Source organism: Neovison vison, chromosome 10, assembly GCF_020171115.1.
Source record: "Neovison vison isolate M4711 chromosome 10, ASM_NN_V1, whole genome shotgun sequence".
NCBI lineage: Eukaryota > Metazoa > Chordata > Mammalia > Carnivora > Mustelidae > Neogale > Neogale vison.
In genome coordinates, this window is record NC_058100.1 from 45,600,106 (window position 1) to 45,613,090 (window position 12,985).

The 12,985-nt window shown below is 47.5% G+C and overlaps 1 protein-coding gene across 3 annotated transcripts in view; it reads right to left on the reverse strand.

Moving 5' to 3' along the window:
• Nucleotides 1-4,485: 4,485 nt before the first annotated feature.
• PTPN14 (protein tyrosine phosphatase non-receptor type 14) overlaps nt 4,486-12,985 on the reverse strand; it is a 161,641-nt gene continuing 153,141 nt past the window's right edge. For all 3 annotated transcript variants that reach the window (XM_044267194.1, XM_044267195.1, XM_044267196.1), the window contains exons 17-19: nt 11,940-12,174; nt 7,995-8,158; nt 4,486-4,873 (exon numbers count right to left, since the gene is read on the reverse strand). In XM_044267194.1, the coding sequence (XP_044123129.1) occupies nt 4,745-4,873; nt 7,995-8,158; nt 11,940-12,174 (528 nt within the window). In that variant the 3' untranslated portion in view covers nt 4,486-4,744. The remainder of the gene's footprint in view (nt 4,874-7,994; nt 8,159-11,939; nt 12,175-12,985) is intronic.

The window sequence follows — 12,985 nt, forward strand, 5'->3', positions numbered from 1 at the left end:
CCAGACACTCCATATGTCAGGCTCAAGGACCTATCCATAGGGAACATTTTTCATCTGACCTTGCAGAAGATGCAGTCCTATTCAGCTAAGAGATCAGAAAGGTAGGCAGAACACAAACGCTTAGCCACCTGAGTTAATCACCCAAACGCAGAACGTGAGCACAGGCAGGAAAAGGGTTACACATTAGACAAGCTGGCTGTGGAATTTTATGGAATCCCATGAGTAACAGTGACTTTGGGGGCAATACCTTTGGATGGGCAGATTTGATTGGCTGTACCCTCACATCTCTCCCAGGCACGTTGCTGTTACTTTCAAAGAAGGTATCACTAAGGTCTTCTGCCCCCAGATGTCTGGGGAGCCGAGGCAGAGACAAGAACTGTTCTGTTTTCCTGCAGAGCATCCAAGAGAAGTTTCGAATGTAATTGAACATCTTAGAGATTTCCACCTTATAGGGCCAACTAAGATTATTTCCATCCTATAGGGCCAAGTAATTTGTCATCCGGAATGCTGTAGGCCACTGGGAAACTTGTGCAGTGTCCATGGAAAACCCGAATTTCTCCTGGAAGCAGTAGAAAAAGTAGCTGAGTGGCAAATTTGTTCACAAAAAAGAAATCACTAAAAGCCTGAAAAATCATAGGAATAGAGCTGATAAAATAATAGGAATAAAGCAAAACAGGGCAGCAGAAGAGTCTTTGGTAAAACATGAGGAAGCAGATTTGCCCACACAGGGCCACCTAAGGACCTCAACAGTGATTACTTGGTACTTATGGAAATTTCCTCCTCTAGAACCCCCAAGAGCTTTTGCCAAAATGGAGGAAGGAGGAGAAACAGAGTAATAGTCACGTGGGTCTGACCCAGTCCTGTCCCTTGTGTCTCAGCTCCCTGGCACTCCCCCCATCTCAAAATGGTGGACACATCTCCCCAGAAAGGAAGTCAATAGTTAAACCTGCTTTCATCATCAGACACATCACGAGAAGTGGAGGAATGAGATTCGAAAGCACATTCTACTTTCTGGCTAAGGACACCTTCAGGCCCACACACCATGTGCTGTGACCACTGGGCTGACACAAACTGTATGTCAGAAGATGGCAGCTGAACCCCACAGTGACGTGCCTGATGGCCAGCGCTGCCTATGAGAACATTCTAACATCTAGGTGTACTAACATCTCGGCAAAGAGCGACTTCCCAGCCCCAGGAGGTGACCTGTGCACTGAGGGCAAAGCTCACCACAGCAAGGCCAAGCTGCCCATTTCATATGCTTTCCTGTTCATGTGCACTTGGGCGGAGAAATGACATACGGTGTGCTGGGACCTTACTATATCGGGGAAGAAAAATGTTGTATAGATTAGGTTGATTCATGTGGGTTTTCTGTCACTGCAAAAAATGATCCAGCTCCTGTCAATTTCCTATGGTCAACCTGTAATTAAGCTGAAAAGATCAGAGAAGTAGGCAGCTGGTAATAATGCTGACCTCCTGCACGCCCTGGAGTCCAAAATGGAACCTCAAAAGCTAAGAGTAGACAAGATAAAGGATAAGAGAGTCCTGGGAAAGCCGGTGGTCAGGTCCCACAGGAACCCTTTCGGCGGGGCCCACAGAGCCCCTGACCAGGCTGGGGGAAGAAGGGGCCACAGACGGCCACGTGAGTCTCCAAGACAAGCAATGAGATGTAAATCACAGGAAAAGTCAAATCACAGATAAATCATGGTTCCTCTTCTTAATCTAAATCTAGGATCATAAAGTTTGTAAAAGTAAAATTCTCTCCATTTAAGCCCCCTGGAAGCACAGTGCTCAAAATATTCCATGTTGAGAGGTTTTCCCCTTTCCCAATCTTGCTGTTGCCCACTCACTGAGAAGAGGAGCTCATTCCTCTTTCCTCTCCTATAAAGAAATCAACATTTGGCATTGCTCTCGAACGCAGCCAATTCCTCTTTTACCTCCTAGCCAAGGAAAGAGGTGTGTTAAACATAAATCCTATGAAAGGTGGTGTCTCCTTAGAGCCCAAGGGAACCAGTAGGCTCAGCTAAGCTCCGCTCAAGGATGAAGACATCAGACTCAGCCCCCACCATCCAGGGACCACGGCAAACAAGGACAAATGCTGGCTCCCTGTGCCCGAATGAGTGCGGGTCACAGAAATGAAACATTTCAACTGGAAAACTTAAAAACCAGAGGCCCCAAAGTGGTGAATGGCTTTGCTGCAAGATGGTATCTCCCCCCTCCTCCTTTTTAATTTTCTCTCTTCAAATCCAAACAGAAAAAAATAGACCCCGACAGCTCCAGCTTCAGACTTGATCCATCATCAGGAACTCTGTCCAAAAGCTCTAACTAGATAACTAATTTAATACACTTTGCTTCAAGGTTTATTCCTTGGCTTGCTTCCCAGATATAAAGCATCTCTGTGCAATTATTATGCAGATGCCACTAGAAGGACTTTCGCTGCCTGCTGCTAATTTCACAGGAGCTGTGCTGGCACTTGCCGGAGATGGGGAAAATGAATGCAGAATGCGCGACAGAACCAAAAACATTTGTTTTTAAAAATGAAATATGTGGAGTAACTTTTAAGTGGTTTCCTTTGGGTTTCGACAGAAACTTCGGCGAGGGGCCTGGACAGCAAACCTACCCCTTTCCTGCATTGTGTGCACTAACGATGACTCCCGTAGCACAGAGCGATAGCGGCGGGCGGGCTGAGGGAAGAGCAGGTGTGATGAGCTCAAAGAGGCAGCGGCTCAACGTGGACTCCATCTCACAGTGCCCGCGCTGGGGCCGGAGAGATGGAACAGGAATACTGACGATCCTCAGAGAAGCCAAGAGCTGCAGACCAACTGTGAAAACATCCCACACAGCAGACTAGCCTGAGGATGGAAAAGTGTCCAAGGAAAGGAAACAGATACCTCTTTGCCTGTCGATGATCCAAGCTCCAGGTGTCTCCTGGTGAGGGTGAGGAGCTCTGTGCCATTGAAAGTGTAGGGCATACTCGTGGTTTTCTTTTCTAGAATGCACACGTCAATTTTACAATCTCAAGAGCTTAGCTGAAGTTACCCTCCTTGACTGATGCTTCAGACTTTGGAGAAGAGAGGAGGCCCTTCCATCACCAGGTACTCGGAGTCTAAGTGAGAGAACCACCGCCACACAGCCCCTGGCCCAGTGTGAAACGGAGCGGACTTCTGCTCCAAAGCAGTTCATCGGGAATCCCCTTCCACGCCCTCTGGGGCCACGGGTAACCGGAGGTCACACAGGCTCACTCCTCCTGGCTGACCTGATGCCATTCTTTCTGAACATGTTCAGCTCAGGAAATCAAAACACAAAGGCGGCAGCAGAGGAAAGCTTATGTAAGGGACACCCACAAATGCCAATTCTAAGAACAAAGCCACGGTTTGAAAGTTGCATTCAAGAAAGAACTAAGACAGGAGAGAAGCAAAGTCCTAAAATCCAGCTCGAGGGAAAAGGTGTGGCACGATTTGGCGCGTACTGACCTAAGAAATTCAGGACAATGACCAGCGCAGGCTCAGGAGGAGACACACAGAGGCGAGCCGTGAAGTGTCTGGAGGTGGGGGGTGCACGGAGAACAGGGAAGCAGTAAAGGGCTTCATGTGAGACAGATCCCCGCATCCAGTGGCCAAAAGGTGGACAGGGTCCCGAGTGGGCTTAGCGCTGCTCCTGCAGGCCAAAGCCTGCAGCAAGAGCTGCACAGCTGGGAGGGGCCTCCCAGTGTGCTTCTTGGCCGGGGCCCCGCCACCTGAGTGCCAAACAGCCCCCATCAATCAGTTTTTCCAACTGTTCCCTTTACAGCATTTCCAATGACTTGGTAACGGATGGAAAGACAGAATGTACCCAGCACCTCGACCTTCACGCCTCTGTCCAGCACACAAAGCCTATTTAAATAAAAAATGATATCAAGAGCCTACCCGTCTCTTTTCTCTTCCCACTCGGGTCCATTATCTTCTCTCAATCAGGCAGGAGGCCTAGCTGCACAGATGGCCTGGCCCAGAGCCTCAAAGACCACCGGACGGGGGCCCGCCGAGCACACAGGGAGCAGTAGTGGAAACGGGTGCTTCCCTGGCAGGGAGCACAGGCTCCGGACTCCAACAGAAGGGAGTGCCGAGAAAGGTACAGAACAGAGCTCCTTGCTCAGCCTGGGTGATGGCTGTTCCTGTCTTTAACTTGAGCTGCTGAGCATGGGGGCAGAAAGGAAGAAGGGAGGCCACTGGCCATCAAGGCTCATGAGCCCCCAAATATAAGAGAATAGTGGGGTTTTCTTTGTTGTTTCCCTTCAGGGAAGGGCCTTGGCCCCTATCTGTTAATTTTAGAACAAATTAATTTTCTTGCCATGTTGGATTTGGATGGAAGATGAGGCTGATGAATTTCAGGGTCAGTTACTAATCTGGCCGCAACTTCACTAGAGACGTCTTCCCTTTATGCCTCTGTCCTCCAGATGATCTACCAGACAGCCCTTCCTACTGACATATTTACAATGCAGATCAGTCAAAATATCGTTCAAATGAAAGGTACTATATTATTGTGAAAAATGAATTACAATGATTCACAAAAGTTATCCCAAAGGGGAAAAAATAAATTATCTCATATAAAATAATCTATGATGTTTTGTGAATGCTCTCGGCTCCTGTCCTCAGGAGCCCATGACCTGCCTGCTCTGGCCATCCACGCCCCTCGGGGGGAGATGCTGTCTGGGGTGCCTCCCCATCTGCATGACGGAGCTGGGTCCTCTTGCAGGAGCTGGGTCGGGGGGTTAAATGAGTCTGGAGTTTTGGAGGAACTGGACGAGCACTTGGTAGACAAACTTGTACTGGGCGATGGTCTGGATCATGAACATCCTCTGCTCCCTGAGCAGCCGCAGCATCACAGGCACGTCCACCTTCTGCAAGACAAGAGAACAAGCACCACACCCTGAGATGAGAAGCCACCCTTGGGTCCCTCCTCATTCCCTCCTCCAGGAGGCTTTGGCTCACTGCCCATCTCTAGGTATATGAGAAAGCCAAGGGCCTGGCCCCTCTAGGGTTGCCCACTCAAAGATCTACCAGCACCTGCAGAATCTGGTTGTCACGTGCCACTGGCACTGGTGGGCCACGAAGACACCTGTCAGAGCAGCCTAGAGCGTTCCCTCCCCTCCCCACGTCACAGCTCCCTGACCTGACTGTAAAAAGCATCTTTATTCCAGGAAAAAGAAAAGGCATTTTGCTGACAAAACTAACACTGTATGGATTACAGACTAAAATATAAAGTACACTAAATCCAGAAGCAATGGATGGGAGGCAGGGAAGTTAGAGAGGAGAGAAACAGGATGCGCAATTTTATATTTATTTGTCAAAATCTTTGCTTAAAAAAACAAATAAAAGAGCTAAATATGCTCCACTCTTCTTTTGAAATGAGGGTTTGACTCTTACTAGCCAGGCCTGAAGCTGAACAAAGTAGAGAACTTGTCTCTCCCTAACCATCTACCAATAGCAGTGATGGGAAATGGGACAGATAAGGCTGGCTATATTTGTGCTAGGGGAAGGGAAGGGAACAATATGAGTCATCTTGCTATCTTTGAATATCAATGGGAACAGAAGTCCTTTTTGGACTGACCATGTTCCAGCAAAGAATGTTCTGGCAGGCAACTGGGCATTGAGGAAATCCACTATGTTTGGACACACTGTAGAGAATTTAATCACCCTGAGCCCTCACCAAGTCCATGCGAGGCCCTAATGGCCAAATCCTCTCTCGGCACCACACTGGCTCGGACATGTGCCATATGTCCTATTGGGTCAGTAACATCTGGGGGCCAATGAGCCTTCGTGTCCTCACATTACTAAGGCTCAGCTTTCGGTGGGTCTCCAAAAAGCTCAGAACAGAACCACCTTCCATGTCAGACAAGATGGACAAAAGGAGCAGTGGGGCGCAGAGGAAGAGTTCACAGGGAATGGCAGACAGAGGGACACTGTGGGGAAGACAGTGACACAAGGGAGTGGTAAGAGAGCTAGGGGAGGGGATGATGATGAGGCTTTCCTCCTCCTCTGGAGCCCACTGTGTCTCCAGTAGAGCTTAGATATACTCACGCCATATATACTACACTTCTACTTCCATCTTTTTCCATCTCCCTAGCACTGATTCGCTTTGGGACTCAATGGCAAGCTACTCAGTTTACTAGACCCTTCTAGAGACTTCTAGAAGTGACAGAGGAGCAAGTAATCAAGAAATCTCATGATGTGAGACAAAAGGATAAAAATTCACGGAAGATGACAAAATTCCTGTTAGGTAGTCTCAGCTGATTCTGCGATGGGCATTTTGCTCATCAGCAGAATGTCTGTCTGTTTTTAAAAGTAGTCCACTTTTGGTATAAGCCCAATTTTACTTTTTTTTTTTTTTAGATTTACTTATTTTAGAGAGAGAGCATTTGAGAGCATTGTGGGGAAGAAGGAGAGAGAGAGAGAAGCAGACTCCCCGCTGAGCATGGAGCTTGATTCTATGATGTGGAGACCATGACCTGAGCCAAAACCAAGAGTTGGGACACCCAACTGACCGAGCCACCCACACGCCCCACAGATTCTACTTTGCAGCAGCACATTCATACATATGGATTCAAGATTTCCAAAATGAACTTTATATAGGCAGAGTTTAAAAATCATTTGAACATGTTTGAACTTGTGTATTTATCATTTTTCTTCAAGTTTCAGTATAACAAATTTCGTGGGGCAATATTTAATCTGATTTTCAAATGACTGATACTACTGAGTAAATCCATATATTTTATCAGTTCTTTCACAGAACATGCATTGTCACATTCCCTAATTTAACAACTAAGGAACCACTTCAAAAGCTTCCCTGGATTCTCCAAGCTATATAATTTATTACTATTTTTAAAATATTTCATTTATTTATTTGTGAGATAGTGAAAGACAGCATGAGTAGGGAGAAGAGGAAGCAGCAGGCTCCCCGCTGAGCCAGGAGCCCGACATGGGGCTCGATCCCAGGGTCCTGGAACCACGACGTGAGCCAAAGCAGATGTTTACCTGACTGAGCCAGTCAGGTGCCCCTGTATAATTTGAGAATGGAACAAGAACCAATGGCACTTGGCATCTGCCAGCAGAGTGAAGACAGGAAAGAACTGGGGACCAGGAACTAGACCTCATTCTCACCTTAGCACTAGACAAGTCCCTAAATTGTTTCTGGACCTGAGTTCCCTCGTCTGTAAAACAGGACAGGTGCCCAGCTCCTCTACACGGCTGCTCTGAAGACCCCAACTAAGAGCATTAACAAAATAAGTGAGAGCCATTTAAAACCCCAAAGACCCATGTGAACAGAAAGCAGAAGAATGGTTCTTAAGCCTTGGATTTGATCTGATCTCACCTCCGTGAAATCATTGATCTGATCTCACCTCCGTGAAATCAGAAGCCCCTCCGTACCACTCCCTGGCCTCGAGCTGCAGGAGAGGCCACACACTGCGTGGGCACCAGCTCAGCACAGCCCACCTCTGTGGGGAGAAGAGCTAGGCATGCACCGTTGCGGGGGCAGACCAGGTCCGCGTGCTACCCCAGGGCCTGTCTAGAGGGCCCACAACCTTCCCGTCATCCAGTAAACACATTTTTTTCACAGAGGATTTCGGCTGAAACATATTCCAGAAATGCAAGTCACAGCTAGATGACCTGTGACCAGATGGCCCACCGTGGAAGGTGACCCACAATAGAACCAGACCGGCTGCAAAACACCCCACGGCCTTCTGGAAGCTGACACCAAGCACATCAGTGTTTCTCAGTGTTTCCTATCTCACACTTTCATCTCTTTCTTCTGTGTTATCTTCGAGTCTACACTGAGCAAGGGAAAGGCGGAAGATAAAGGCTGTAAATGTCAGAGGCCAACTAGGAATTGTGGATCTGGAAAAGTCTTGTCACAAGATGGGAAATGAAGCCCTGGAAATGCAAAGGGCCCCGGGGAAGGTCTGGGGGCAGAGTACATATGTCCCCAAGGTGGAGTATTCAGGAAAGCTGCCAATGACTCACTTCGTTATGCTCCAGGCAGTAGATCATCAGCTCAGAAAGAATGACCACGCCGGTCCGCCCCACCCCCGCGCTGCAGTGGACCACGATGGGGGGGTGCAGGCTCCTGGGGCCATCCAGCATGCTGTTGGTGTGGCGACGCACGGACTGGATCTCCTCCAGGTAGGCTGCAAGACAAGATACAGATCCCATCACCGAAGTCCTACCTGGCTTTGCGTACCAGAAAGGGGAGGAGGAGATAAAAAGAAGGAAGGTGAATATTTCTCATTTTTTCTTTCTTTTTTTATTTCAAGTGACAATAATTTACAGTTCTTACAAGACACTAATTATTTGGCTGGTACCCGCAGTACAGTCCTGGATCCAGAAAGGACCAGCTGGGAGTCAATTAGTCCACGGGAGAATTTGTTCTTTAAATTAAATAGTTCTTTTTTAAAAATTAAATTCTGTTTTCCCCTCTGCAAATCCCAAAGTCCCCCAAGCAGATGATTCTCGACATTACTTACAGCAATTCCTACTATTAACAGACTGGGATCAGAACACCAGCGAGGTCCCCTTGAAACGCCCGCCTGTCAGAGCCAATTTCTGGTGGGAAGAGCGTCCATCTGCCCCTTCCTCCTTCCCCTCACGGAATGACTGAATGTCAACTGAGGCTTGACTTCGTTTTTAGATGTAAAAATAGATGGGGGGGAGCAGGGGGTCCTGCTTTACAGCTCAGATTCCACGGGGATATGTCAGTAGCTGAAGAGGAGCCCTCCCACCCTCCAGAGGCAACGTGTGTGTGTGTGTGTGTGTGTGTGTGTGTGTGTGTGTGTACGTACACGGGTCCTGTCACCTCTGCATCCCTCCTGACATCTGCCTGGCTCAGCAGGGCTGCGCCGGGGTCTGTTCCCTATTCCAGTTGGGCACGAATGACAAATTACAGCCGTACAAGCCTTAACAACTTTTCCTGTTCATGGCATGAAAAAAAGGAAAATTCTATAAAACGTAATCCTCAAACAGTCCAAGAAATGGAAGAAGTCCATTCGTAATAGAGATTCTATAGTAGCTAGCTCAGGGGACAAACTGACCAAAATGTTCTCGATACTCAGAAAATCTCATCCCTATGAAGCATTGTAGACAAGATTGGGGAAGCGCTCAAATTGTTGGAGAGAACAAAAGGGAGCCCAAACCCATCTACTGACTTAGAGGCATCTGTTTACATACAAGTACTACCAACTCCTACTTGCCTTTATGACATTAATGCAATTACAAAGTCGTCTGAAGTAGTTTACCAAAGTCAACGATTACCATCATCACCACCACCAATAATGTACAATGAGCTCGGACAAAACAGAACAGAGGGAAGGCAGGGTGCCTGGGTGGCTCAGTGGGTTAAAGCCTCTGCCTTCAGCTCAGGTCATGATTCCCTGGGTCCTGGGATCGAGCCCCGCATCGGGCTCTCTGCTCAGCAGGGAGCCTGCTTCCCCCTCTCTCTCTGCCTGCCTCTCTGCCTACTTGTGATCTCTCTCTCTCTGTCAAATAAATAAATAAATAAAAATCTTAAGGAAAAAAAAAGAACAGAGGGAAGGCAAACTCTGAGATGACCAGACAGCAGTTACTACCCGGGACCAACGTGAGCTACATATGGTGCATGGAATTCTCAGTTTTTCTGTGAGAGGGCTGAGAAATTCAGTGACCATGCACACAGAAAAGGCAATGTTCCCACACATAAGACAGGTCTTCCTCTCGTGCTAGGTTTAAGAAGAGAAGAGAAAGGAATACTGGTCCATAAAGCAGATGCTACCACTACATAGAACTTCAGAAAACACAGAGAAACTGGATTAAAATGGATGCACTCTCTAGCAATCACATGAATCAAGTTCCTTAAGCTGTAACTCAGCAAAGACTTCTCCAGGCTGGAAGCCATGTGCCCTAAGCCCCTGTCTCCAGGGAGTTGAATTTAAACACAGGCAAGAATCTTTTTAAAATTCCTAAAAACCTGGAAGAGCCAACATTTCAAAGACACCATTCCTCACCCCCCAGCACACTGAGTTTCTTAGAAGCATCAATAAATTTACATTATTTAAAAATATTCTCCATGGCAGTGCCTGGGTGGCTCAGTCTGTTATGCATCTGACTCTTGGTTTTGGCTCCGGTCATGATCTCAGGGACCTGAGATCGAGCCCCACATCAGGCTCTGCCCAGCAGGGAGTCTGCTTGAGATTATCTTTCTTTCTGTCCCTCCCTCTGCCCCTTTCCACCCATTCCCCCCCACACACTCTCTCTAAAATAATAAATTAATAAATCTTTGAAAAAAATTTTTTCTCTGTTTTTCAGTAATTTAGATGGGCCTTCCTTGGTTCGGATTGAAAAGATCGGACTATGATTTTCATCACCTTATAGACTCAAACTTCTGTCAGAGCTGTTTGCCAGTCATCAAACTGATCTACTTTTATTGTTTCCTTTTCTGCATCTTGGAAATAATTCTGGTAAGTCAAAGGCTTGGTAAGCAAAGCTTACCAGAAAAAAAAAAAAAAAAAAAAAAAGAGCACTGTTAGGAGGAAAGAAAGTTCTACCAAGGTCCCAGCCCTCCTTATGAATGTTTTGAGCTACAGATACCTTACCTCAGTTGAGGCACTAACCCTCTCTAGACTTGCTCTCAGTCCTTTGATTCCCAACCCCCTTCCGCTGTCTGTCAGTGACACCCCCTCAAGTCCCACCATCATGCCCCAGTGGGAGAGCAAGTACTCGCAGCGGGGAGCAGGTATGCATCGGAAGTTTCCTGCTGGAACTTTTGAAATGTTCCTTTTCGGTTCCTGAAGACCTGTTCTCCCCTCCATTCTCCTCTGCGCATACCGCAGGTTCTAAGTGAGTATCAAAATAAAATCAAGGGTTGACATCACGCAACATCCAGATGATGTTCCCATAGTCGTCTTCTGTCCGCTGGAAAGTCAACAACACACAGGTAATAAATCTGCCGAGAGCCCGAGGCCTCACTGGGTGAGCAAGGAATGGGGTGTCCCCACAAGTGCAGGACAGATAAGTGAGACTGCGGAAAAGGAAGGGGGAGCACTGTAGCCATCACCAGTGTCAGATCTCACCCCCGGACTGTCCTCACTGGCCTGCTTTTCTCATGAGACTTAGAGTGCCTTCCAAACAGAAATGGTTCCCTGATTCTAAGAGCCTGATCCAGAGCCTGAAATGCAGTGGGCACACACTCAGCTTTTCAAATAAAATACTGCATATATTTTAGGTCAACAAGCTTCTAAGAAAACCATACTATCAAAAATATATTGACAAATTAAAAAATGATAGTTCCAAAAACAACAATTCGATTTCAATAATTCCCAGTATCTTAATCAGAGATAACCGGAAAGTACTCATTGAGATTCTTGTTGTAAGGAAGGGATGCAGGGCTTATGAGATACAAACCCCCATGAAAAATTAAAAAGTAAGTGTTTTTCACAGGGTTGTATAACTATCACCGGGACCCATTACCCTAAACAGAAATTTTGTTTCAAACAGTAACTTCCTATTCCCGATTTCCCCTTTCCCATGGTCCCTGGTAATATCTACCCTTTCTATCTCTGTGAAGTTTTCTATTCTGGATACTCTATTAAAATGGAATCATACAATGTCTGTCCACTTGTGTCTGGTTTCTGCTACTCAGCATAATATTTTCAAGGCTCAGACATGTGACATCTGTCAGGTTTATTACTGAGTACCTAAAAGCCTACATCAAGATGGAATGAACTAGTCTGCCACAGTTTCGGCTTATTTGGGTAAAAGGTAAGGGGACTGTGACAGAGGACATGTATTATTCTTCTCTTTCATACCATACGGAGGGACGTACACTTCAGTGATATAATACATTTGCCACTTAAGAGAAAACATCTCTTTCCATTTCATTTCCAACTATCAGACCATGGATGCAGTTGGTAAAATTCTGACTGGGAAGAAAAAACTTACATAAAAATCCTTGGACGTCCTCTGGGCAGCCGTGATCCGGCCAGTCCGTATACTGCAAATGCCACACCGTCCTTTCCTGCCCAGACAAAAGGTGCTTGACCTTCAAGCCTGTGGTTGCATAGCAACCGGAATCTGTTCGGAACTTTGTGGTGACCTTGAACTTGCCATAGGTGGCCGAGCTGTGCTTGGAACCCAGTTTGGGCCAGTATCGGTGGCTCTTGGTTCGTCCACCTTCCTGAATCAGACACAAAAGCAAAACCAGAAATACAGTCAGGGGAAGCTCTTATCCCCTTCTCCGTAAACTCTGAGGACAGACGAAACGCGAGCAGCTTCTAGGTCACTAACTCGGGGCACCGGGCAGTCTCCATCACGGGGGAGATCCTGGCACCGACACCAAGACCTTTGCAGCCGTAGTTACAGCACAGAGATACTCAGAAGACGGACAACTGTGCGGCAGTTGAACGTGAAGGAGAAGAGCCAGTGGAGAGGGCCAAGGGCAGGAACAACATGGGATCTCTGTTTCTGAGGTTTGCACAGTTAAGTCACTGTAGTGGGGAGTGGATCAGATGGTGACCTAGAAGGAAACCCCGAGCAGGAAGCAGGAGGAGGCAGAGGAAGGCTAAGCAGCAGGCAGAGCTGGGGCACTGAGCGTGGGCGCTGGGGCTGCTCTTCCGAGGAGCCCCGATGGCCCCCTGCTTACACCTGTGGGGGGCTACAAAGGCTCCTGTCCCAATTCATCTGCTCGAACGGAATCTTACATTTGATGGACACCTGCCTCTTTTACTGACCAAGGGAGATCAGTAAAACCTCCCTTACCTTCTGTCACTCCTGAGTGTCCAAGCGGATGACAAATTCCAAGAGACTGTAAGCCTCTGGCTGCCACACAGACCACCAGGCTTCATGCCTGCCAGGCCCCTTCTGGACACCCAGGTTTCAGCTCAACTGCAACCTCCCTGCAGGGCCCACGGCCGCACGTCTGACTGGAAGCTGCACCCCACCACTCACAATGCCATCCTCCATTCTGCTTCCTTTGTGGCTGGGACCCC